At 46.8% G+C, this 27076-nt stretch overlaps 1 protein-coding gene across 1 annotated transcript in view; it reads left to right on the top strand.

Annotated features, from left to right (window-relative positions):
- The window catches only part of Cdase (neutral ceramidase), a 121423-nt gene extending 95125 nt beyond the window's left edge, over positions 1-26298 (top strand). The window contains exons 11-18 of the mRNA XM_077684094.1: positions 5654-5766; positions 6269-6363; positions 8296-8335; positions 8704-8796; positions 18975-19214; positions 19500-19553; positions 19702-19790; positions 21364-26298. Of these exons, the coding sequence (XP_077540220.1) occupies positions 5654-5766; positions 6269-6363; positions 8296-8335; positions 8704-8796; positions 18975-19214; positions 19500-19553; positions 19702-19790; positions 21364-21544 (905 nt within the window). The 3' untranslated portion in view covers positions 21545-26298. The remainder of the gene's footprint in view (positions 1-5653; positions 5767-6268; positions 6364-8295; positions 8336-8703; positions 8797-18974; positions 19215-19499; positions 19554-19701; positions 19791-21363) is intronic.
- The last annotated feature ends 778 nt before the right edge of the window (positions 26299-27076 follow it).

The following is a 27076-nucleotide window of genomic DNA, read 5'->3' as shown; positions in this document are numbered from 1 at the left end:
GGTCATTATTCTGTCTTAAGGGGCGCTGCCCAGTCAATTCAGCTAATTCGTTTGAAACAGTAGAAAGGACAGCCCCCGCCCCCATTTCCCCCCGGCTCTCACCTTTTCCTTTGTGACCCCTAGTATATCAAGCCGTTAACAGTAGCAGGCGAACAACCAGCACGCCAGCGCCGCCGTGTGCTTTCCCACCACCCTTTCCCACGCTCTTAGTGGATCCGTCAGGAGGGAAAGTTAAGACAACCCTTTTTTATGACCTCACCAGTCAATTATCACTCACGCGCCCAGCCGCGAAAATTAGGTATACAGCAAGTGCTTATGGCCATGAAAATTCAACAAGAAACTAGAAAAAATCAGACACCACCTCCCTCCCAACCGATCATGCAGATCGCGATTGGTGCCATACCCGCAGGTAACTTGAATTCCGAGCCCACAGTGACGCATGAAACTTAACAGCCAACCATAGCTGCCTGCTAGGCTACTCATATGTACTCAAACTCCAAATGGACTTAAAACTCTTATTTACTCAGAACTCAAAATGTACTCAAAACTCAATATGTAATCAAACTCAAAATGTGCTCAAACTCAAAATGTACTCAGAACTCAAAATGGGCTCAAACTCAAAATGTACTCAGAACTCAAAATGGACTCAAACTCAAAATGGACTCAAACTCAAAATGTACTCAGAACTCAAAATGAGCTCAAACTCAAAGTGTACTCAGAACTCAAAATGGACTCAAACTCAAAATGTACTCAGAACTCAAAGTGGACTCAAACTCAAATTGTACTCAGAACTCAAAATGGACTCAAACTCAAAATGTACTCAGAACTCAAAATGGACTCAAACTCAAAATGTACTCAGGACTCAAAATGGACTCAAACTCAAAATGTACTCAGAACTCAAAATGGACTCAAACTCAAAATGTACTCAGAACTCAAAATGGACTCAAACTCAAAATGTACTCAGAACTCAAAATGGACTCAAACTCAATCGGACTCAAACTCAGTCGTGATCATACGGCTCAAACTCACTCAAGCTCAAACTCACCATGCCACACTAGCCTCGCGCTCACTCAAACTCAAACTCACGCGTGAGTTTGAGTCCAAATGAGTCTGAGTGAGTGGACTCATGAGTGAGTTTGCCGACCTCTGCTATAGACATCTCACTTATTTTAAGCGATTCGGGGACGATTTTCTTCCCATCAAATTGCTTGAAAAAAATCATGAGTCATTACACTGCGTGAAGGTGGGGGAGCTGCAAAACTTGAGTCCGGACTATTCGCGGCGTCCTCACTATACGACGACGGAAGAGACGCGAAATTAAAAGTGGAGAACGGCGACTTATCTTGACGACTGGACCTCCGCCCCGAAGAGGCGAAGGGGACTAGACACGCAAGTGCTTGGAAGGCCCACAAAGAGAGGCCGATTCGAACGTAGACATGGCGGACGCGGGTCGTACATTGGAAATCCCTTGAGAAACCTTTATTATCTACCTGAGGCTCTACAAACCTGGCAAATGGTGTCTATCAACAATTAATTCACTCAAAATGCACATCCAAGGGATGAGACGTATAAGCTTGAGGTATAAATCAGTTTTGAATTTTTAAAATGGGGCTTATTTATTAGCTAATCTACTGAAAAAACATATCCAAGGGATACGACATATAGACATAAGGTCCAAATCAATGGTTCGAACGGCGGGCAACTTTGATGGTGACCGTGTGCTAACGGCGTACACACCTGGACGTTCGTTTTTCAACGCCTCTCGCTTCAAAAACACGTGACGTTTTTCGCGCGGATATGGTAAATACATGGAACCCTAGCTTTAAAAATGTGATTGTTTTTTCGGCGAACAGACGGTTGTTCTGAATGCTAAAACGTCCCCAAACGTCAAGACGGACTTGTTAACCGGGAAGCTGCCGTCTGCTTTCCGATGCTCCTGACTGCAACGCTTCCGGCGTGGACGCCCGTACCTGGCGAGGACGAGTTTCCACGCAATTGGGCTACGCGCGCTGGCGCGCGTTATCGCCAGGCCACACCGAAGCATCAAATCGCCTGTAATACGCGGCATGTGGCTGTTCTAACGTCGGCGCATCGGGCGAAGGGGTGCAGAACGAACCGTGCGCTCCACGGAGCGGCTTGCGCCAACCTGGGCGAACCGGTACTGTCAACGGGCAACGAGCTGTCACAAAGGTGTCACGCGGAAGCATCATAATAAAAGCAAATCACGGTGTCCTAACAAAACTCCGACAACGGAGCCGTGCTTACGCACCTGTAACATATCTGCCAGAGGTCGGCCCCAAATATGTTTTTTTGTAGTTTGTCGCCCCCATCAGAAAAGCAGGCCAGGCGCCTCGACCGGGAACCGTACGAACTCCTGTTCAGCAGTGCAACGCCTTCGAGACACCGCGGCGCGTGTCAGGCTTCGCTCTTTCAGTGTAGTTTTACAGGAGGGTATGACAACGTCAGAAACACCTGATACTGCGAGTAATTTTGAGTAAACATGTGAAATTTTGTTCGTATTATCTAGATATTTGTAAGCGTAGGGGAAAACAACCTGAGCAGCTGGCCGAAAAATCTGTCGTGTTCTTGTACCGCCGTCTTGCAGCATGAAAACTGCTAAATATAGTCGTACAGGAATAGCTGGTAGACTGCTTTAATTTTCCTCAACCCAAAAGTAATTATTCTTAAGCAATGAGCTGGAATCCCTGCATATCATGTGCACTCTGGTGCACTGAGTTTAATTTGTCGAACAATTTTTCGACGCTGTGAATAAAGTCCCCATCTGGGATCATTGCCGCCAAAATAGCAAGAAGTTCAGGCATGTTTCTTTCATTTATTCTATTCTGAAAAGCCCGAGGGTAAGAATACCGAACAAAAATATCAGTCGTTCGAATTTCAGTACATATTAACTACAGTCAAACCCGGTTATAGCGAACTGCAATATGCGCCACGATTAGTTCGATGTATCCAATAGTTCGATATAGCCGAACCCGCCTATAACGAATTTATTGTTACGAGTTCGCAATACGTGGGAATCCCCTTGCCATCCCCACATGCAGAAACGAACAAAATAAAGTATGTCATTACCATACACAAAACAATCAATTTATTGCAAATAATAAAGCTACTTTCCGCCTTAACTGCCTACTTCCAAAAAAAAAGCGGTGATTTTTGTTTTCCCTTTCGTATTGGCAGCGTCAACTAGCACAGCATTCTTTACACGAGGCATTGTTTGCTCCTGTTCGACTCCGTGTCCTTCAATATCGAAGAAACATTGGCGGAGGACATCGACTGCCGAAAGGACTTCATTTAGCGTCGGATGGCTTTCACTTGCGACATCCTCTGCCTCCTCGGTGCTTTTCATCAACATTACGACGGGGCTGCTGATGGTGCCAGCGTCCGAGGGGCTTACAGAGACGGCAACATCGTCGTCGACCCTCTAGAAATATTCGAAGGACACTCCTTTCCTCACAGCATCGGGAAAGTTGGCAAAGTGCCGCCTTGGTCCGGACTCACTGACTGCATGGGCGGGTTCCGTCATGTGTTCCCCGCATCGGAAACAGTTACGGAAAGTGTCGGGCGTCATGTCACTCCATACGAAGCCCAATGTCTCAGTCGCGGCCTTTGCTCAGAAGTCGCGACCGTTCAAAATCTCAATCGCCGCTCCGAGACCGTGCATTTTGGCGGCCGTTCTGGGCACGCTGAGTTCGATATATCAGATGTGAAGTTCGTAATAAGGAATGTGTTTCGCGTGTATTTTCGTAACTGATTTATTTTTGTTCGATATATAGCATAATTCGCTCTATCCGGGTTCGTTATATTCGGGTTTGACTGTATTGGGTATGGACGGAAGGTTTTAGACGCTTGTCGGAGCGCGCACGCGCGAATTATTTCCTTTTCTCCCACGGCCTTTTGGCTCGTTCACTTTTGGGTTTATGCTTTGCAATGAGCAGTTTTAGTGAATGAAACAGATTCCCTACTCCCCTTTTCATTATTTTATGCGATATACAGAGCTGGCCACATTTCAGCATTTTTCATTTTCACACGAGGCAATTCTGCGGTCTACGTCCCTTCTGCCATATGCATCCACCTTTTCTCAGTCCTGGATGCTTTAGTGTAAACAAATAACCGATCAGTGTCGCTAACAAATTGAAATACTCATAAAAGATTGTTTAGCTTGATCCTAGTGATCGCTTAATTGGCTTGTTTTCATAAATTTACTGTTCACAGCACGACGGGCGGACGTTTAGAAATAGCAGTCTCGGTATTCTTGCGCATAATTTTCAAAAAGATTTCACTTTGGCGTTTTTTTTTCAGGGTATAAAGCACGTTCCGTGACACCAGGGACAAAAATAAATACAAAAAAATATGACCCAACTCGCGGTAATAATGTCATCGTTCATCCAGAATTAGTTACGCCTCCTTCTCCGCTTTTCGCGCCGTGTTTTTAAAGTGGGCTAGGAGACGGGAAAGCAGTGCACCTAATTAGTTACCGAATAAAGCGCAGGAAAAGTTATTTTGGTAAAGTCCTCTTGGGCCCTGACTGGTATACGTTATAACGACAAGATTTCACTTTATGCATGCGGTGATTAGGTCGCGGTGGGTTGAGGTTAGGGAAGCAGTTTATGACGGCTGCGCTGACACAGCAGCAGAATGGAAGAAATCAGGGAAACGACGACATACCCTTGGAGCAGAACTTGGGACGTGACTTGTCCTTCATGCCGACGAAGGACCGACAAGCGGTGGACAATTAGGGTAACAGAGTGGATACTGAGTGATGGCTCTATAAGAAGGGGAAGGCGACTAACCCGATGGAGGGATGAAATAAGGAAATTCGGGGGTAAATTGTGGACAAGAGCAGCGTAGGACAGGAGCGGTTGGAGGTCAATGGGAGAGGCCTTCGTCCTGCAGTGGACCTGAGTAGGATGATGATGCTGATGGTTATGATGAAAATATTTGATCTACTCTGCGGCACTACGCAGTACAAAACGTCACGGTTGCAATGCCTAAAATCACAGCACAGACCATATTTCTTTCCGAGTCAAATCACAGGCTAATCGTCGTCAATGCGTACTTAGGCCCTTTGGTCACAATGATTGGGACTTTAACTGCGTTGTGGGGAATCAGAGCCACAGGTGTTTTTTAGAGTATATCCGAAAGGGTTGCATATGGCTTGGTTATAGCGATGCAATGTTTAATCGACGCATTTCGAATTGTATAATTTTTGAGTTAGCGTATTTCGGGCCTACATGATTCCTGTACCCGTTTTTGTTTTGCTTGCTGCGTGGGGGACATTGTAAACGCGCAAGCATAGCTCTGGGCCTGTCGCTGCAAGCGGGCACACGTAAACAAACCTAAGCAACCTAAGGACCAGTGAGTGCGATCAAAGCAAACTATTATCGGTGCACTCTGAACAAGGTGTCTTGCGTGTGAAATAGCGGTTGGCAATGATCCAGCGCAAATAATATTTTTGGGTCAAGTCGTATGTCGGAACCGTTACTCCCCAGATTTTCCTCGGACACAGTGAATGGCCGTTTAGCTGCATTGCGTCAAAACAAAACCTGCGTAATTTTTTGGTTTTGAAACAAAGGGTCCAGCACGCTCTGATTTTGGAAAAGTCCCAATGGTTAGACGCTGTGATCTCCACTTGCAGCCACGACGCAGTCCACGCCATTCTGGAACTTCGTCCGGGACTTCATTGCGAAGCCGTCAAAGGAGGCCATCAAATGCCACCACCCCAAGCCCATTCTTCTCCCTGTCGGCGAGGTGCGGGTCTTTGTTTTACATCTTGTTATTTGCCACAGCGGTTGCATGCTAATCAAAACGTCTCCAAATAGCACTATAACTCTCCTTTATTATCACTTACAACATACGTATCCGGATCTTACAAGAAAATGGCTCTATTACCATTTGCGTCGTTTAGCAGTGCCCGGTGGGCTGTATTTATAGGAACCTCTAAAAAAGAAAGAGTAGATGAAGATCAGTGCAATACTTGCCGCTGGATCATTTGAGGGAATCCCCATGAAAAATATAACATTTGAACTGCATAATTATCCGCTGTGATGCACTCGATGCTGTCGTTTATTAGGAGGCCTACCGGGACACCATTACTGACGCGAGAGATACTTGAATAAAAAAAAATCGAAGGAAAAAACCCACGGCTCTTTCCAAAACAATTTAAAATCCTCGGCCTGATTGTTATATCTGCGAATATTGTGTCTTAAGTGCGCGCACGGATGTGGTTACTTGCTTCACCGTTCACTTGCAGATGAACTTTCCGTACCCTTGGGTCGCAACCATAATTCCCACTCAAATCCTCAGGATCGGCCAGCTGTACATCATTGCTGCACCGGGAGAATTTACGTGAGTAGTCCATAGGTCACACCGAAGCATTATTCTTCGAAAATTAAATATCTGAGAAGGAAAATTTTAATTCGCGGGATATCAGCGCGAGTTTGTTCGTATTGTACTTTGTACTTGAGTGGCTGCTCGCGCAGTGCGTTAAAGTTGCGGAAGCTGCTATGATTAGGGATATCTGAATATTTTATACGGCTCGAACCAATGTTTTATGCTCTTCTGGATGATGTGTAAAATTCTGCAAAACGTTAACCGGCAATTAACTTACACGAACAGATCGGCAGAGACACGTTTATTGTAGTTATTTGTTGAGCAGCATGTTCAGCTTTCTCTAACTTTTTATTTACCTGTTGTGAGCGAGTGTTCGTAGCTGTAACTAAATAACTTGTTTTTATTACACCGGTGCTTATGCTATGGCGCTGGGAAATAGAAGCAATTTTATTGGGCTGGCTATGTTTTCTGAAGAAACTGAGTTCCTCTTAAGTCCTTTAAATGATTGTAGTTTCTTAGTGCGCAAAAAGGTATTAGAAGATCTATTGGTGGAGCTTTAAAAATGCGTGAAAATCCCATCTCCCTCCTTCTCGGACTTGAATCTCTGCCCGATGCGCGCCTCCTCCAACTTCGGGAGCTCGCAACGAGACATTTCTCTACACCCATCGCAGACAGTGCCAACAAGCCACGCTTTGCGCTTTAACCGTGGTCACGTTTTCACGCTTTGGCCTCGCCGTTGGCTCTCCGTCGCTCCTTTCGTTGTTGACCTGTCTCGGCATTTCGTTATCGCCATTCCCACCCAAATCTCGTTTGTGCCCATTTTACCCTGTTGTGTGGTTGTTTCACGTCTTTATTTCAGTTGAATTTCCGCTAGGGTGCTGTAGTGAATTGAGAAAGGGGGAAAACCCTTCCGGGGATCAAAAATGGGGAAACGGGAGCGTCAGGTGGCGAAGAGCCGTTGCTTCCGATCAACAAGCCGGCCACTGCGCGAAGGAAGCGCCACCGCTGCCAGCTCGGCTTGACGCCACCTCTCACCGTCACACCCTCTTCGCTCTTTCCTGCCGCTCTCTGTTCATAGATCAACGGCGCAAATTTTTGCCTACATGGGGTATAATAATAGGGACACTGGATCAATGCACACATTCCCCGATATCAAGCGCACTCCTAGGACTTACTAGAGTAGCCATGCAAGTCACGGGCAAAGTGAAAGGCCATCGCCGATAGTAAGAGAAAGGGGAGCAGTTTACTTAGCGAAAGTGAGTAACCCGCTCATTCTGCGCGGACGGCGGCAATGGATGGACGCGCTCCCCACTGCCATGCTGCTCGTGGGTCAAGGAAGTTGTTATAAAACGCACTACACAAACTTTCTATGGGTATGCTTCGCTGAGATCCGCCAAGGGTACCCGTCATTGCGACCTAGAGAGCGATGAACAGCAAGGGGATTAGGGAACCCGATCTGTGCGCCATGCAAAAACATGCTCGCGTTGCTTCATGAAATGCTTTCCGAGTCGAATCGTTCGCTACCCGCCGCGGTGGCTCAGTGGCTAAGGCGTTGCGCTGCTGAGCACGAGGTCGCGGGTTCGATTCCCGGCCGCGGCGGCCGCTTTTCTGATGGAGGCGAAAAGCAAAAACGCCCGTGTGTTCGAGATTTCGGCGCACGTTAAAGATCCCCAGGTGGTCAAAAGCAATCCGGAGCCCTCCACTACGGCGCGCCTCATCGTCTTCGTTGCGTCGGCGCGTTAAACCCCACAATCAATCAATCAATCAATCAATCGAATCGTTCGCTAGGTGTACTGCCATCCTGCGTCATTTGGGTGCGTTGTGTGGAACATGCCGATGTTGTCAAGAATGTAAAACGTTACTCCTTTTTGTTGATGTTGGAGTAGCCTCGTCAGACTGTTTCGCAACTTGCATGTTTCTGACGGTCTCCCTATTTGACGCTTCCAGCACCATGTCCGGTAGAAGGCTTCGTGCTGCTGTGGAAAAGGTGAGCCGGTACCATACAGCTCTCTAGCTATGGATAAACGCTTCCTGCGGCACCTCATTAAAGCTGCGCCCCTTCCACGCTCCCTCTTCCCACCCGTCCTTTTCTTCTCCGGGAACCTTGCCCATACGGATGGTATTGACTAAAGAAAGCGCCTGGGTCACGCACGGTACTGACAGTGCATGACGCACACGTACTATTTTCTGTTTGCTGCAAGTACGCAGGCAGTTCTTAAGGCATCTCCAGCTTCTCTCGTGGCAACACATACTAGCAACCCATACTAACTCTATAGTGCCGTATTTTTTCGCGCACTTTTTTCTGCAGTGGTGTTTGCTTTCTTCGTGATTGCCTCCCTCTTCCCTCCTGCACAGGTTGTTACAGGGGATGACCCTGGATCTGTCGTCGTTCTAGCGGGCCTCTCAAACACGTACACGCACTACGTAGCCACGTACGAGGAGTATCAGGTACGTCTGAGAGGCCCCTTGGAGGTCTCATTGAGTTGATCGAGCGTCGGGACCAAAAACAAACAAGAAAAGCAAAGAACTCATGCAGTCACAAGTTCTCACAACTAAACGCGAAAGAAGGCAGGCTGGAGGGAGAGCTTGAGTGTCCTTGACTGCAATGAAACTAGGTTTATTTTTAAAAATCTGGGAATCTGGGAAATTCTCGCTTTTTTCTTCTTTAAATGAGAATATAGAGTAGAAAATTCTGTACGGAGACAGCTGTGGTCTCGCCGCTCTTGGCAACCGAACTTGCTCGATACTTAGTGGGGAGGACCGGTAACGTTGGTCACTGCATTGACCTTTGAGTGGTGCGAGTTGCCTTTCGGTGGGGAGGATTTTTTTAATGCCGTTGCGTTGCGCAACAGTGATCCATAGCAAATTTGGGAATCGTATAGAGAAGCATTATCAACCTCCGGCGCGCTATTCGGCAGACATGCTGCAAAGCGCGCACGCTATGAAATGCGGGCGCGCTTTGCGTAACACAAAATAAAGCATGCGTAACACAAAATAAAAAATAAAAATTCACCGGCGATTACCTTGGTGGTGATCGGCGTGCTGTTTTGCGTATTCGATAGCGTTCGCCGTTGGTCATGAGGAAAGGGAAGTGGAGGTTGCCCCTGTTTATGCAGTAGAGCGTTACCTATCGGGATTCGCGCGGCCAAAAACTCCGAGGACGTAACTGGCGACGCTCTTTGAGGCAGCTACAAGCTGCGCGGGTGTTATTATCTGCACTGTAATCTACCGCAAACTCGTAGTCGCACCTGAATGCCCATTTATATATAACAACTTCTGCTGCATTTCCAGTTCGAAGTCGTCTCCGCCTGAGAGAAGATGTATGCAGGAGTGCCTCATTAAAATCGACACTTTCGTTCCGAAGAAACTAAAAAACGAGTTGTCCATCTTAACCAACCTTGCAGAAGAAACAAGAGAATTTGCGTGGTTTAAAGTGCATTTGGACATGCCGTAATACGGACATGCCTATATTTAGCAACGCACGCACTGATTTCTGATTGACCTAATGATCTGTCTATGTTCCGTGTATAATAACATCCGCTACGACCGCGTATAATAACGTCCGCTTGTAACCCAGCTCATCCTGGAGGAACGTGCTGATTGTGCAAGTGGCCGACAATTTCTTTAACCGGACCACCAACTGCGTAACGCTATGGTGTGCCTCTTGAGTTGATTGAAGATGTATACGTCTGTGTTAGCACTGAATGTCGTGGAGCGTAGTGCTTTTGTAACACGTCGTCAGCTTCTTCGAGTTACCCGGGTGGGCGTTTTTGGAAGGAGCAGGCTGCGGAGCGAGACACATGCCTTTTCTTAGACGGCTGTCAGGGGAAGCTTCGATAGCTTCGATTTCTTCTCCTCCGGAACGTTGTTCGCCTCGACGAACAGCTCCAGGTAAATATCAACGTTTCCGCTGTCTAGCTGGTAGCAGCCATTTTCAACACCTCGGGGTTTTTAATTCTTACTGCAGGGTGACGAATCCCCTCCTTGTCGGCAACTTGTAGCCGAGACGCAGGACACAGTTTATTACTGGACAGCCTTTATTTCGAGAGTCGCACTCACAGCATCACGTATGGGATAAAGGAAGCTATGCCTCATCACTATCACAATCAACCAATCTATGTACGCTGAAATGCGATGGCCTCTCCAACCGCTTTTGTCCTCTGCTGCCCGAGCCAATTTATTGCCCCGAATTTTCTTATTTCGTCCATCCTTGGAGTTCTTCCCAAACTCTGTCCCGTCTCTTCGTAGTCACTCTGTTACCCTGGTGGTCCACCGGTTGTTATTTCATTGCAATGCCCCCCCCCCAATCCAAGTCCGCTTCTTTCTCTTAATTTGGTACTGATTTGAGTTGTATTGCACCTGACTTTGTTCCCTGACTCATTTTTGTTTCCTCTCCAAAGCGTTACTCATGACATATTTTGTTCTATGGCTCGTTGGGATGACCTAAGTTTTCATTTAGGAAGCTGCGTAAGGCGCCAAGTTCTCGTTGCGAAGGTTATCACAGGATGTACGCATTGGTTTTATCTGTTCACTACTGGAGAGGGCTGGCCGAGTGTACTCCAGCTCGCACCTATTCTTCGCCGGATTTTTTTCCCCCGTGGTTGGGATCAGCACCGACCTGTGCAAGGTGTGCGTTCATTCGCTTGTTCGAGCATTCCACTACCTAGGCTGTAAAGGGCGCTTCCTGCATGTCCATTTATTGAATCTGTGCCTCAACGCAACAACAATCCACTCGCATGGTACGCGGGAGTCAATATGCTCATGTCATAAATCGTCTATTCCTGCACAACCGCGCACGAATGCTGGCGCTTGTCAAGAAAAATGCGTTGATAACCGCGCTGTGCCCGTGCGATCGCTACTTGACAGTGGGTATGCAGGGTCGCGTAAGTAAACTCCATGCATTGTTTCTGGCTTAGCCCGCGCCATTTTCCAGCACAATATTCATAGCTCTAAATTTTCTATATACTAATCAGGAGTTATTTCCTGAACAAAAACAACCCTGTTTACATAAGCCGTTCATTTACTGATTTTGCTCAAGTGCACCAAATAAAGCAGCCGCCCTTCTTTGTACTGCGTGGGATAGCCGACTTAAGTAAGGTTCGAATGGTGTGCCAACAGTGTCATCACTTTTTATTCGGTGGTGCGCCAAGTGCGCCAAACTGCGCCAAAGATACTCCTACATGTCGTGCCAAATGGGATGACTGCGCCACACTTTTGCCAGAGTCGCTCTTGAGCAGTCAAAAAAAAAAAAAAAAAAAACGTCGCTGAAAATGGACGGGCGCGGCTAGCCAAATAAAAGCAGAACACGAATAGTCCGCCATAGAGCAATGTGAATGTGTATATGCATGGCGACATTCGACATGCGTCGGTTCGGGCTACTGGCAAGTCCGGATTTCCCACTGTGTTTCGCGCACACTTCCCCACACCGTGGGGTGTTTATGTACGTGGCCCTCGTTCCTACACGATGTAGCCTTGTGGTCGTATCGCCAGATACCAGTAGACAAGCCCAATACTACAAAAAATTGCACACAATGCCAGCTCTATATTTATTTTGTTCCTTGTCAAAATTATTCCTTGTATTATATGCGGGTGGGATGAATTCCAGCCCTCATTTATTTCGCTCACTTAAGGGTTAACTGCACCTGCCCGCGAAAATCCCGAGACTTCCCTGCCGCCTAAGCGCGGATGTTTCTGCCCGAATTTTATTCTCTAGCTCCCACAATTCAAGGACCGCCCGCACTTGCTCAAGAAAGACCCGGTAATTTCCGCTAACTTTATTGCGTCTGGTTTCTGCCCTCATTTTAGCAGCCGAGCTGGTGTGCAAGCCGTAAGTTCGGTGTTGCGGGGAAAAATACGAAGAAAATGCGAAGCGCTCGTGAACCCGTGACTGACAGCGACCGCCGAGCGTTCACGGCACGCACAGTGGCTTTAGCAAAAAAAAAAAAAAGAGAGAGAGAAACTGCAGCGCTGTCGTCAAGCGCTACCGCGCATGTAATGCTTGGCATGAGAAACACGATGATATTGATGCGTATGACTATGACAGCACAGTGCAAAGCAACGACGGAACATGTAAATAAACAATTTTAAATTTGTACAAATGCGTGGTGATGTGTGCTTCAGTGCTCACTTATTAAGAAATCCTGCAGCTTCGCTATGGTTCAAGCCTCTCGCCGCGAAAAAGACGACGACCTCTTTGATGCATATGACGACGATTACTAGCACCGCAACTATGCAAATAAACAATGATACTGTAACCTAACTATGGGGCCGGCTACGCTCACCTAAAACAACTTCAAAATTCAAGTTTTGCGCGTGAGTGCGAGCTTCACTGAATTTTTTGTAAAGTGAAGCAAATACTCCAGGTAAAACCCTGTAGACGGGTCGTTCCTCGTAGCGTCAATCTAAACTCCAAGCTCTAACGAAGTCAAGCCAGCGCCTTGTGCGGTTGCGCAGTGAAAGCGTTTAATCGCTCGTTCGTTCCAAGGGGAGGAGTGCGGGCAGGGGAATTGGGGGAAAGAGTGAGGGATCTTGCCATCAGAAGAAGGCGCCGGCTGCATCCACGTTGACTGAGCATTCGCCCCTAAAGCGTCGACTGAGCCGAGCAGCGTTTGTGTCTTGTCTTCCAGTGCAGTTGTGTTCGCGTTGTCTGCGCGCTCTCGGTGCGGAAACCGAGCTATCGACCAGCTTGATTTAACCGCGTTCAACCACGGCAAATTTATACCTAAACTTTGTGTCACAACTATGTATATCGTGTGCAAAAAGCTTCCCTGGGCATCCACCTAGACAGAGTGGAACGGCTCACTATTTTTAAAGTGAAAGCTCTACTAGGTACATCTGTCGAGGTCATATTCATCCCGCCGCAATGACCTTCAGCCGCAGGCACGCAAGCTTCGCCTTTCTTATCGCTTCGATAGTGCAGATATTCGCCCTTGCGGTACCACGTGACTTGTCCGATTGTCCGTACGTCTTCAGAAGCGCGAGGATCAGCAAAAAGAAAATAATACATGAATGACTTTCAATCTTGGAAGGAATGAAGACTGCTTTCTCGCCTTCTCCCGCTTCGGATCGGCGTCGCGGTAGTGCGCTTGCCTGTAAGAGCGAAGGTCGCAGAAAGTCGCGAAGGTCTCATCGTTTTTAACGCGATAGCGTTATTAGCTCATTTTTCGATTCCCGCGTGCCTCCTAGCCGTCCGCTATCAGTCGTGCTCATCAGGCGTCCACGGAAATACGTCACCACTACCACCCGGAAGCTACGACTGAGGCAGCAAGATTCGAGGGCTCCGCTGAACCTGTAATGCGGCGTTACGGGAACAGAAGTTTGGAAAAGTGGATACGAAAGAAAGGACACGCGTTTTATCACCAGGTGCCGCGCCTGCGCAGTAAAGTCTGTTCTATGTCCAGTCGGTGTAGTGACTCGACAGATACAGCCTCCAGCCCTGCCCGCAACATACGTCCAAAGCGGGTTTCAACGAGAACATCAAAAATACAAATTTCCGGTAATTCATGTACCGAGGCTACTACTGGACGACGAGGCATGTCGTAGTCGAAGCCTCCGGAAGAATTTTGTCCACTGTAAATTCTTTAACGTGCTCCGAAATCTCGACACACTAGCAATTTTGTTTTCTGCTTCCATCAGAATAACGACCACCGCGACCGGGAATTCAACGAGCAGCCTTGGGCTCAGCAGCACAACGCCTTACCCACTGAGCCACCGCGCTATGTTTTCCACCGGGATTTATGCCGGCACCAACAGTGGGTGACCTAACTAAAACAGGGGGCAAAGGATTACCGCCGGTATCTCAGAGATCAAGGAAGGCATAGCACATAAGCCGAAAATAGCTTAAATAAAGCCCACTAATAGCGTCTAATCACATAAGTTTCCAGAATACTTTTCAATGTTCCCGCGGTTATGTCTCCGCTGAAAGCTCGGTTTGGGGAACGACAGATGGCGCAACGCGGCCAAGTTAAAAATCGCCCTAAAAATAGTTACGAATATCCTCCCAGAGAACAACCACGTGAGAATGCTAGGCGGGGTTCTAGACAAGCGGGTAGTTACCAACTCAAAACCGCCAAAAACAGAAAATCTGCAAAACGTCCAACCAAGAAAGAGCAAGAAAAAGAGAAAAGGAACGATAAGACTCATGCAACCACTGATCATGACCAGAATATTGCGGAGCCTGCCGTACCACGAATTTACTGACACCAAAGAAAGTGAAATAAACACCATCATTAGGACACTATATAAGGCAGTTTTCAACCTCTCAATTTTGGGCCATGAGACGAACTAACGAAGGATGGACCACCAATATAACAGAATGAACATGCATAGACGGGTCTAGAAGAAGGGGCCGACCATTTACTCATTGGAGGAATGAAATAGATATTCGGAGCAAATAATGGACTCGGGAAGCGGAGGACAGCAGCGGGTGAAGGTCAGTAGGAGAGGCCTTCACGCCACAGTCGTCCTAAATAGGATGTTGGTTATAATGACGATGAATAGGTCGTCAACTTGAGTCTTTCTAACGCACTTCAAGATATCGCTGAAACAATGAACTCTCCTCGCACCAAGAAAGCGGATGTATAAACAAAATAGGGAGGGGCCATCATACCCCCTTTGAAAAGAAACAGCCACCCTCAAACAGCACACCCAAACATAAAAGACAGGCAACCCCACCCCTTTGAAAGGAAAGCACTGAATGACATGATAGACATGGCACCGATCCAGCAACCCCGCATAAAAACTCTCCTCTACCAAAAAATATGGGTACTATCCTACACAAGAAGGGGCGGTATGGCAGGCTCAAGTTCATAAGATCGCAGTATACACCGACTTTCGTGTGCACGAAAGCGCGAGGCCCAATTCTCGTAGGTGACTACTCTGGTAATCTTTGTGACTGCATGACCTTCCAACTTACATTGAACAAAGCAGTGGAAGTTGGGGCATCCTCTTGGAAACCCGAATAGCGGAAGTATCAAATAAAAGCATAACATCATCACAGACTCACAAAGGACCTTATACAGGTTTCAGGAGGCAGAATACCAACTGTTTCGGTAAGATATTCCCATCCTTAATGCAGAAAGTTAACAACGTCACCTGGACAGTCGGATATAATGGTCTGAAAGCGAACGACGCACTATGCAAGAGGCACACGAACTCGCATACCGTGCTCCTTGTGACCACGACTACCACACTGCCGTCTTCGAAAAACGTCAGGAAGGAATCCACATCCTATGCCTAGGAACACAATCTTTCCCCTTGCTACAACGAGGTCTCAATGCCGAAGAATCATAATCTCTGTGAACAAAAAACCAATACAGTTATCCGAAAATCCATGTGCGTTAAGGCGTTTGGTGGGAACATCCGATACCAACTTGAAACTGTGCTAAAATAGGGGAAACATCCACCCTCTTCCGCGCAACCTAGCCATGTCCAAGGGTATGGCCAGGGGAGAACAACTCAAACATAAGATATTCCATTTCTTCGAGGCATTGGAGGGAGATTTGACCAGCTCGTTACCTGAAGATCAGCGCGAGCTGATTGAGAGGGCAAGGGAAGGAGCTCCTGCATCTGGTGCCGTAGACTCAGGTTTCACCTTTGAGCTCCCTGCCATCTCTTTACCCCATTTTCGTAAACCACAGCTACTTCTTCCTGAATGCAGATCTTCTCTCCCTCCCTCCCCCCCCCCCCCCCCCTCTCTCTCTCTCTCTCTCTCTCTCTCTCTCTCTCTCTCTCTCTCTCTCTCTCTCTCTCTCTCTCTCTCTCTCTCTCTCTCTTTTAAAAAAGCAAAATTGTTCACCCCGGCCTAGGCATCACGGAATAAACATTTGATACACTGACACTGACTTCTCCTCGCTCAAACTGACCAACACCTCGCATTTGCAACCTTTCATGCTCACATTTTAAGCCACAGAAACTCAGAGAGCTTTTGTCTCTCCCGTGACACGGCGATTAAAACCCTGGTTGCTAGTCTTTCTCTTTTCGATAACCTTTGGTTCTCGTGAAGCATAGATCGGAAATGCAGCAGCTGCGTACGGAAACGCTCCGTGGGAGTCTAAGTATCGCTATCGCACCTTACATCTTAGGATACAAACGTAGATGCCTCTCCAACTTTTTTTTTTTCATCACTAGTCGTTTCGTAATGTACAGCCGGCTAAACTCTCGTCTATAACGCTCAAACGGCTTGCTTCGGATTTCTCGGGTGACAGATTGCTGATAGCGCCTGGTTTCAGAGCGTGGGCATGTAAGCATGTGCAGCCTGATTAAATATACTGCGGTCTCTAAATTTTTTTAATTGTCCTTCGTCTCGACTTCGGTATCTACCTTTGCTCTAAGAAGTGCTGTCTGCGGTGTCTGACCTGGAACACAAAAGATATCAACCACCTCAGCGCGCTCTGCGCGAATTTTTTGCGTGCAGCCAATCGTTGAGTCGTCCTGTCAATCCTCATCACCTGTATTTGGATTGAGTGTGGGGTTTAACGCGCTGAAGCTTCACAGACAATGAAGTGCGCCGTACTGGAGGGATGAGGATTAGTTTTGACCACCTGTGGATCTTTAACGTTCTCCGAAATCTCGAATACAAGGACGTTTTTGCTTTTAGCCCCCATATTATCCACTATGAAGAAGGAGACAACAGTCTGCGTGATGGGCTGTAGTTTAATGCACAAAAAAATACTTTGGTGGTAAAATCAAGCTTCGAGTGTAGAAATAAATCAGAAGGGTCTAATAGTCAATTGTAAGGTCTGGTGATAGTAGTATTGTTCTAGGGATATTTAAAATCTGCTTGCTTCATTGCACATGTCGTCGAAAGACGATAGTCATCTGTTGGCTCTGCCACGTAATTCCTTCGCCGTTCCACGCTACCACCCCTACCACTGTTCCCCTTTCTCTCTCACTCCTCTCGAGATGAATTAAACGCAGGTTTCTTCAATGCAATTCAATTTCCCCGCCTTCGCACTGCTCACGCGCCATCTGCTGGGACAGCTCCCATCTTTTTCCTTATCTTTTGTGCCTTGTTCTGCTAGTAACTTCACGAACAGAAGGTCTATTCTTTTCGCGCTTGCTTTTATCTCGCATGAGCTGGGACCTTTCTGCGCCATTTGTAACGCGTTGTTTTTCACCCTACCGTAAAAAAACAACCCAACGTATATTCTTAAAGCAGTACTTGCACAAAATTTTTAAGATGAAGTGACTACCTTAAAAGCTTCGCTTGTATGTGGAGGCGTCCCCCAGGAAGTTTCAACAGTAAGCGTTCAGTATAAGATATTTTAAATCAAATTTTTGCACATACCACAAAGCTCAGAACGGACACCCTTCGGCATCGGCATCAGAATGACGCAGTAAGCGCCGCGCCCCCAAACGGCTGATGTCAGGGATCCCATGGCGTAATCAACGCGCTGGCTGCTGTTGGCGCGCGCTGCTTTGCCTTGTGCATCGCGTCACAGTTTTGGGACTGAGGGCATGCTGCCAGGGCGCGTGCGACCACAACCGGGCAGGGCGCACGTGCACGCGCGTCCAGAACGGTCGTGGTGCGACGAGAACAGTGATGTAATGAGCGCCCTCCTGTCATGGCGGCCACGTCGGGGCTCGTTTGGTAGAAACCAAAAGTGACCTGAATAAACGAGCCTGTAAATAATTATTCACGCTGCGGTTTACCATCTCTGTGTCATTCTATGATTACTGGGCTGGTAGGCACCCATATCACCGAAAAACATAACACGCAAATTTCGTGTCAGTACTCCTTTAACTAAAAGAACCCGGAGACTACCGATCAAGTAATAAGATTTTGCCTACAATGTTTCTGAGGTTTCCTTTGCGCTAAGTTATGGGGACACGTATGACTTACGCCAGCAGCTTCTGGAGTTTCGAACGGTTCTGCCTATATAAACTTCTTTCTGGCGGTTTGTTCAACTTTCGACCGGAAGGCTGAATCGGAGGACGGACGGACGGATGGACGGACGGACGGGCGGACAGACAGACAGACAGACAGACAGACAGACAGACAGACAGACAGACAGACAGACAGACAGACAGACAGACGGACGGAGGGACGGACGGACGGACGGACGGACGGACGGACGGACCAAAATTTATGCGTTGAAGTAGCCCAAGAAAGACTGTCATCTTTAGAGCATCGGCTGGTGCCACTTTCAAGAATCATCCCTCCATAACCGCGGGATCTGTATGAGGCATCAGTTAGCGCATGTTAATAAATCCCCTTGAAGCTGATGTCTAATCTCTAAACTGTAAGAATGTTCTTTCTAATTTGTTATTACCATTATTTGCATGTTTGTACAGCTAAGTTTTCGCACAACGCTATTTACGCCGGCCATGAACGTCTTAACGTACAAATTAAAGTTATTGTATTCACCCAATTGGGTGAATTATGGCGTTCTTGGGTTCACCCAATCACGCCATAACTTTACTCGATAGAGGGCGAACGTACAACGGCAACCTGCAGCCTTAACACAACCCGAAATGCACTCGCAGCAATGTAACTCCTCTTACGATTTCTGTCGCCACATGCTCAATAACGTAGCAGCGCGGGGATTTGACATTTTTCTCCTGTGTTGAATACCGCAGGCCGATAATCATAGGATACTGAGCATGTTTTCTTGCATGTATCCCAGGTTCAACGATACGAAGGGGCCTCAACGATTTACGGTCCACACACCTTGATGGCCTACCAAAAGCAGTACGAAGGCCTGGCCCAATCCTTGGTATCCAACGTGAGCCTGCCTCCAGGGCCGCCACTGCCGAATCTGCTCAAAAAGCAGGTGTCCTTCAAGACAGGCGTCGTCTTTGACGGCACCCCGCTGGGAAAAGTCTTCGGCCAGGTGCTCTCTGACGTCAAGCCGCAGTACAATAGGGTGAGGACAAACGCTATCTCTTCGGCACTCGACCAAAGGCCGGAAAACCGTCCTTACGGCGAGACTAAAAGCAGAAGAAATCGCCACTGTTAGTCTTCTCGCGCTTTATTTTACTTATAGTGATCAGGTACTGGTGTAGGCGCAATCAGCAGTTCGTGTCAGCAACTCACCTGGACTTATCGCTCCATATCACCAATGCACAATATCTCAGCACTTTGCTACTCGTTCATTACTTTATTATTGCATCACCGAAACGTATTAAAACACTTCGGTTTCATTTTTCAGGGTGAACGGGCCATCGTTACCTTTGTCGCTGGCCACCCGAGAAACAACCTGATGGTAAGAGCGCATTCATAGTGTTCCCTCGATCCCGTAAATGAAGGTCCAAATTCCGTATTTCTGTCTAGGTAGATGGTATTCCGGCCCTACAATCAGTTCATAGAGTAAACTAATTCGTCGTAAGTTAAAATAAATGCATATTTTTCAGCTGGAAAGCACATACCTGACTGTGGAAAAACTGAACAATGATGGGACTTCCTGGACAGTTGTGGCAACTGACGGCAACTGGGAAACAAGGTAAACGCTTGCTAAAGACTTTCCGAGTTCCACGTGAAAATTATAGCAGCACAAAGCAGCTGTCTTACTAAAACCATCGCACGAACGGTTTCATTTCAGTTTCAAAACTGCGCTAGTTGACAAAAGGCTGTATATCGGGTAGCATCTCTAAACTCTAATATATTTTGCCAGTGAATGACAAGGTCACGATGTGCTTCAATATCTTTGTTTCGTTTTATTTTATAACTTTATTCACTGCAAAAATATACGACAGTTCAGCGCGCCGAAGTCTAGTTTTCTTGTCATGGCTAATGTTTCTCCCTTGAAAAAAGTTGTATACAATATTATACCTGGCCCCAATATTACGCCAGGCCACCGTACAGTGGTATATAAAATATTTTTAACAGCAGAGCTGTTGTAGGTCGAGCCGTTTCGTCCGTCTGCTGAAGGTCGTGCGTCACGCAGGGGTAGGAGCATGTTTCGCGGAAGCCGGTTCCAAAACCATCGATAGAGGGCCCAGTGGTCTCGCTGTACGGGTTTCTCTCCCTCCCTCTAGGGGAGGAAGAGGAAGGGAGCCTCCCGCCGCTGGCGTTAAGCTCCCGAGTCTTCTGCGCAAACCGCACAATTTGCGCGGCGACAGCGCTGCCGTTCTCAAGAGCGCCCGTTGATGTCCGAGCCGACAAAAGAGAACCACAGTTCCGCTGCTTCAGCAGATTTCACACTGGGTGGAACTGAGAGCAATTTTCTGGCTTGTCGCCTCGCAGCGTAAACAACTGTGGCCGATATTACCTGAACGTTTCAAAATGTCCCCGTGTGGAAGACTGTAATTAACGACGGATTTTTTTTATTCTACTGAGGATATACACCTTACACTTTTTCTAAACTTGCGGATTTCACCTTCGAGATGCGTGACCTATGCTTCAGAATCTTCTCTTGTGAGTCGTGATGATTTTAGTTTACTTGCGCGTAGAAAATGTAGCTCGAACGTGTGCGGTAGCGCTAAGATAGGTACAATAACGCTAAGTTGGTAAGTGTTCATTTCGACTACGCTGGTTGTTTGCATTTGACGAAGAATAACACAAGGGACGTTCACAAGAGAAGGGCAAGTTGTCTTGTGAATGACCTCTATGATTTTCTTTGCCATGTGTAAACAATCAGCGCAGTAGAAATGGTGCAGTAGTTAACGAATGAGAAATTTTCGAGGGGCCACAGGATTGCCCGTTGGGGTACTTCACAGGTTCTTGTGCCATGACTGACTAGCACATTTATTGTCAGCTACGTGCACACCTTACTAGGATATCGCTGTAGAATGATTTATAGTATGGTGGTGGTGCATTATGGCTTCTCTTAAAGCTTAAAAACCAATTTTTTTTTACAAAACTCAGTTGATATATTATGCCTGATTACATCATTTCTGCTGGCTAGATAACAGAATGCTGGAAATAGGTGCTACACGCCCATTTTTTGTCACTGTACAGCTCAGCACGTATTTACGGGAGAAGTTAACATGCAGCCCGATGTGTCCAAAGCTACTTCACGGCAACTTAGTGGCCGGTACAGATTTTGGTTATGACAACAAATATTTCGAATGCAGGTTTTACTGGCGCCGCAAGTCGGTTATTTTGGGACACAGCGAAGCAACCGTCATGTGGGAGATTCCGCAAAACGCCGTGCCGGGCATCTACAGAATCCGCCATGTTGGTCACAGCAAAAACATTCTTCAGGTCATCACCCGCTATGAGGGCAGCAGCAGCCGCTTCAAGGTGAACCCGTAGCATGCGGCCCGGAAGAAGCGGAAAAATAGTTGTGCAGGCAGTCGTCGTGTGATGGCCTCTTGTCCCCCGCGAGCTTGCCCAACGGGCGGACGACAACGACGAAGTCGACGACTGCACCGGTCCCCGCGCAACTCTTTCTGCTCGATGCCTTCCGAGATCAGCCAAGTTCACCTATTGGGTTCCAAATGCTGCCAACGTTACACTAATGCTTTGGAACTGGATGGCCCTCGTTCACCGACGTCAAATCACAGACGGAAGTCACCAACGGCTGCTGGGCTCAGCCCAACGCATTCTAAATTGTCTGTTGACCGTGCACTTCCCAAGCCTTTGCCAACCTCTGTTGCCGAACAAACAGCAGCCCTAGCAGACGAGCAGTATGATGGGGCTCATCACGATGAACTAACAAGGAGTAATAAGCACGACGTGTCAAGTAATCGCAACCGAAGCATGTACCAGAGCTCGCAGCCCGAGAATAGTGGCCAGCTGTTATCAACTTCATCAAACCATCTTCAACATTATTCACCGCCAAAGTACAAGCATCTCCAGAATATATCATCGTCCGTAAACCATGTCAAAAGTCCCGGCGGTGGCTACTATAAGCAAGGCACTGCACGAAGTGTTTCCGTTTTTAAGCAACAGTACCCTTCCGCTTCCGAAGAACTTCCTGCTACAAAACTTTTTCCAGCACTGGGTGACTTCTACGCGGGTTCTCCTATACTCCTCAGTGCTACTGGTCGCCGCCGTCGACTTCCCTCATCTGCCGAGCGTCACCAAGTGCTGTCTACTTTGATACATCATCCACTTCATTTATTCAGCTACCGTGGTCGCAAGCTCCCCTTTCACCTGCGAAATCCCCATCGTGTGGCATCGAACATTCAAGACAGGCTTCGCGCTTTGTCCTCCAAGCATCACCACTGGTCGGAGCGAGACGACGTGGAGCTTGACTTATCGGCGTCTGAGCACAGACATTCCGCCGTTCGACTGCCTGCACCTCATATGGCAGTGGCGATGGGACGAGAAGCCCTCGCGCGGCGGCTAGCGCACGGGCGCTTACCAGCTTCGCTCGATACGCTGAGGATCTTTCAAAGGATTCAAGGTATATCTCTGTCACTGTCGGACGATCAGCGCAACTGAACCGCAGTCAGCGGGGCGGCCATCTGGTTTTGGAGAGCTGGGACCGGAAGCTTCCAAAACCAAAGGGGCCGCCTCCAATGTGATTTTATCATTTTATGAGCCCCTCCTGCATTGTTAGTTATCTGGTCATGGTACAAAGTGGAACGAGGTAATCTACATTATGTTGCCAAATAAGTGTATTGAAATATATATATTTTTGTGTATTTTTCTGTTGATGTTCTGCTGGTGATATAAATGCTTGCACGAACGGAAGTGAAGAAGCACATTCTACATGATATTTTTGTTGAAGAATCTTGGATGTTCTGCTGGTGGTGTAAATGCTTGCGCGTATGGAAGGGAAGAAGTGCATTCTACCTAACACTTTCGTTGAGTAATGTTGCCAACAATCATGGTACAATACAGCACTGAGGAGGTGGCCAGAAAGATGTTTACTCAGCGAGCATCGCTAGGCAAATGGGGCTTCTTTCCTCTTGCAGTTTCTAGAATAAAAAAGCTTAACCTTGAGCTTTTCTCGGAAGGCTCCGCGTTGCGCAATGCATAAGTCACCTAGAGTTTCCTTTTCGCTCTTGCCTCAGTCGATCCTACGGCTAGTCTCTCCACCTCGGCCAGTCGACTTTCCTGTTTCCCAAGGCCGATTCATGTATTACCTGTGCATACCAGGTATACTACTACATAGCCCAACATAGCGGACATGTGAATTTCGTCTGCCCTTTTAGTTTCCTTCAAGGAGACCATATTTTAAGCATTAGCTCTCGGGAGCTATTTTTAGTTTGTCCCCGATTGATTAAGAATACAAGATGACATTGAGGAGGCCTGCAGTCGCCCTCTGGTGGTAGCACCATAAAGTGAAAAAGCACCTGGATTGGCGTAGCTTCCTATCATGACGCCATGAGGGAACAAAGTGAAGTTGGGAAATGGTTTGTGAAGGTCTTTGCAACATTAATGCCGTAATATCAAAAACTACTTTTTGTGGTCTCTTAAATAACGCGTTGCATGCACCAAAACGCAGTATAATGCCACATCTCAGGATGAGTATCACAACTCGTAATTCGAAGAGGCGAAGGAATAAAGTGTTAGCAATAACCACATAATTCTGGCTTTTCAGATATTCTGTCATAGGAGTAATGAACTTTGTCAAATTACACAGAAAGCCATTATACTGACTCTGAAATTTGTTTCCAGCATTCGCCAAATATATGTTGCCGACGGCTCACTGATTGTCACAAAATTCTGCTCTAGCGAGCAGTGCATTTTCGTTAATTCTTGAAGCCTGTGGTTATTTTAGCCGTGAGAGACAGATTGAAGTTGGGCTAAGTATATCAGGTAAGAAAGCTTATTGCACGAGAAATCTCTTTCCAATCTGATTTTTAAGCTTTACAGACATTATTGCGCACAAGCATATCCGAAATCAAGAAAACGATATGCTTTCTTAATGTTGATTGCAATGTCTTGTTCTGATATTAGTCTCTGAGGGGCGCCAGAATTATTGTATGCATAGTGAGTTTAGGATGCGTTACAAACACTTCGGACTACCTGGAAGAAATTTCGGGGTACCAGATTGACTACGCGACTCCATGCGAAGCACTTGACAAGAAACGACTTGTCCACCGAGCAGCGTGAAGGAGACCACAGTTTTCGAAAGAGCGAAACGACGGAAGCTTGGAAGTTTTGACATTTATTCGCACTACTTTTACTATCAAGCATTCATATTATGCAGGGTCACCCACGAGCTCATAAGCAGCAATCGCAAAGGTATTGTGCTGTAAATATATAGTTAAAAGTCATTTGTTTTACTTACAAATATACCCTTTCAGGCATTTTTATGGCATCCTATTATAAGCGTATGATGTGTGCAATTCTAACTTGCTTCTATAAAAAAAATACAACAAAACGCGCCATTGGCCGTCTTCATAGCACAGGTGTGGTGACTTTAGTAGAGCTGACGCTTTTCTCAGTAACTATTGTGAGGTGCCATCCCTGTTGCCATGTGTGGCTTGGTATTTCCAGCGCACGAATTTGTTACGTGAATCGCTCTTTGAAACATGGTAATGGGGTAGCGCATTTTTGTGGATGACGCTTCTCGTGATACTAACGATCTGAAGTGCTGTTCGAGCAAATAGAAAGCCTTCAAACGTCATTCTTTCGTAACCAGATGTGCAATGGTACCTTTCTTATGCACTGCAGCGTGGCAGAAAATAAGGGGGTATATGGCTACTGCAAGCAAGAGGAGGGCCAAACCGAGAGAACAACGGCGGCGGCAACATGTTAGTAAGGGGCGGTTTGGACAAGCTGTGTCTTCAAGGGGTGTTTTCCTAGTGCCTAGTACATCAGCCTTGTTGAGATGTTTGCGCTTGAGGTCAGCCACGTATATGTATACTGCTTTGTGTGTTATGGACACATTAGCCTAAGCTCAGTTAAAAATGCTTTCTGGGACACCTTGATGCGGGCTGGCTGAGCTTCGGCATAGTAATAACAGAAGCGTTAAAATAATTGCCGGAACATCTGTTCAATCACTGCGTTTCAAAAAAATTGGAAAAAGAACCGATCTCGATCTTGGTTATACTTTTAGCTTTCCTTGCGGTCTGCAGCCGGCTGAGTTTTAGATAGATTTGTTGTGTTCCTGCATGCAGTCGACTAGCGGAAGCAGGCAAGATGTAGGTGTTAATAATAACAGCTCATGTGAGCCTTTGTACTTGTCTCGCCATTGAAGTGGCTGTAGGCCGGTTGTAGGTCCGCGGGACGCATGCTATGACCGGCCAATTAGCCACAAACAGCACGTTGGAACAGGAGGGCACTGGAAGCCGTTGCAGCTTTTGCTGCCTTTTGTCGCCGTCCACTGGAAGCCCAAAAAGGTTCACGCGTACTCTTAGAAACGTCCGTAGGCCTTCCTTCACAGTGAAGAAGCTGCATTCGGTGCTATCAAACACCACGGTAGACTAATGTTGGAGCCCATCACACTAGTGGGCTCGTAATGTCTGAAGCGTTAATTAGGCATTGATTGCGTTGTCGCAGCTGAAATCACTGTATTGAGCCAAGTAGTATATGCTCGGCTTCGTGATTCTTCAGATGTTCTGCCTTCGACACTGTGTGGAACCACACCCACGGAAGGTTTTTAGGGTGTACTTAGCTTACGAGATTTTCGCTGTGTGTGTTATTGTGATAACTTCGGCAATTGCGGGAGACATGTGGACTGCTCAAAAATGATAAAACATGTAATTTTTTACTTAGTCAGCAAGAGAATAAGGGTAGAAATGAAACTAACATATCTTGGACAAACTCCTGTATCTACCTCCAAGACCAAATTTAAATGACGTTACACTACCCGCATTAGGATTACAAACTGAGTGTGCCTTAAATATGCAAGACTACTACTTCGTCTAGTCAGTTTTTTATATTTGACGCACTGTTCGTAAATTCCTGTCGTGTACGAGTAACCATAAATTGTTTCTGACTCCCATTAACGTTGCCTTATTGCCTTTGCACAAATGTGGAAATATGTTGGTCCTGTGATCCTTTTCTCATTTGTTACGATGACTTGTTTCTGTGTGACTGACCGCCTACACTTCTGATTTTTTTAAATATTTGGTCTCAATAAAAGCATCTCATTTGTTTTGTTATAATTGTGCAGTCTTCCATTTTTGCCCCTGTAGTTATGAGTGGTCAATTAAAGTCAGTTAATCATCAGAACAAAACTGAAGTGGGCAATGCCTTCGAGAAATATAGGTCCAGAGTACATGCGGGAACTTCGTACCACACTGAGACCTATATAATCCCTTGACGGGGATTTCACGAGACGCCAGTACTGGGCAGATTTTCAGAAAACTTTTCTTCAATACACTCTAAAAAAATCGCCGCAGGTGGGCTTCACCACAATGATACAAACGACCAATCAACGTGACAAAATGTGATAATTTGGCGAATGACGAGGCCAAGCATGCGATTAGAGTAAAAAATAGTCTGCTATGGAACGACAGCGTACATGAGGCCTTGCGCTGTTGTGCCAGCGGAGGTTCTGTTTTTTTATTCTAATCCACTTATTCACACAATTTTTCACGCTGTCTGGTTGTTCAGAAGCCTCGCAGTGAAGCCCATTTGCGGATTGAGAGGGTACATGTACCGAAGCATATGTGCCTTAAACGTGAAATAGAAATACTGAGATACATTTGACTTCGATGCAACGGCATATTTCACAAAATCTTAATAAAAACAGGTATTGGGAATGCAGATACTCGAATAATCATTAAAATATATTAAGAAATTGAGAAATAGGTTACCTGCTGCCAAGGCATTCAATGGCGATGCTGTAGGTACTTTGTTGCACCCATCAATAGCAACAGGACAGCACCAATGAAAAGCCTACGTGTGCTTGGTAAGGAATAAATACTGCCCTGACGTCTT

Source organism: Haemaphysalis longicornis, unplaced genomic scaffold, assembly GCF_048455015.1.
Source record: "Haemaphysalis longicornis isolate Haplotype H1 unplaced genomic scaffold, Haemaphysalis longicornis Haplotype H1 scaffold_1, whole genome shotgun sequence".
In the NCBI taxonomy this organism is placed as follows: domain Eukaryota; kingdom Metazoa; phylum Arthropoda; class Arachnida; order Ixodida; family Ixodidae; genus Haemaphysalis; species Haemaphysalis longicornis.
The sequence above is the reverse complement of the archived record's forward strand: the minus strand, read 5'-3'. Positions and strand labels throughout refer to the sequence as shown.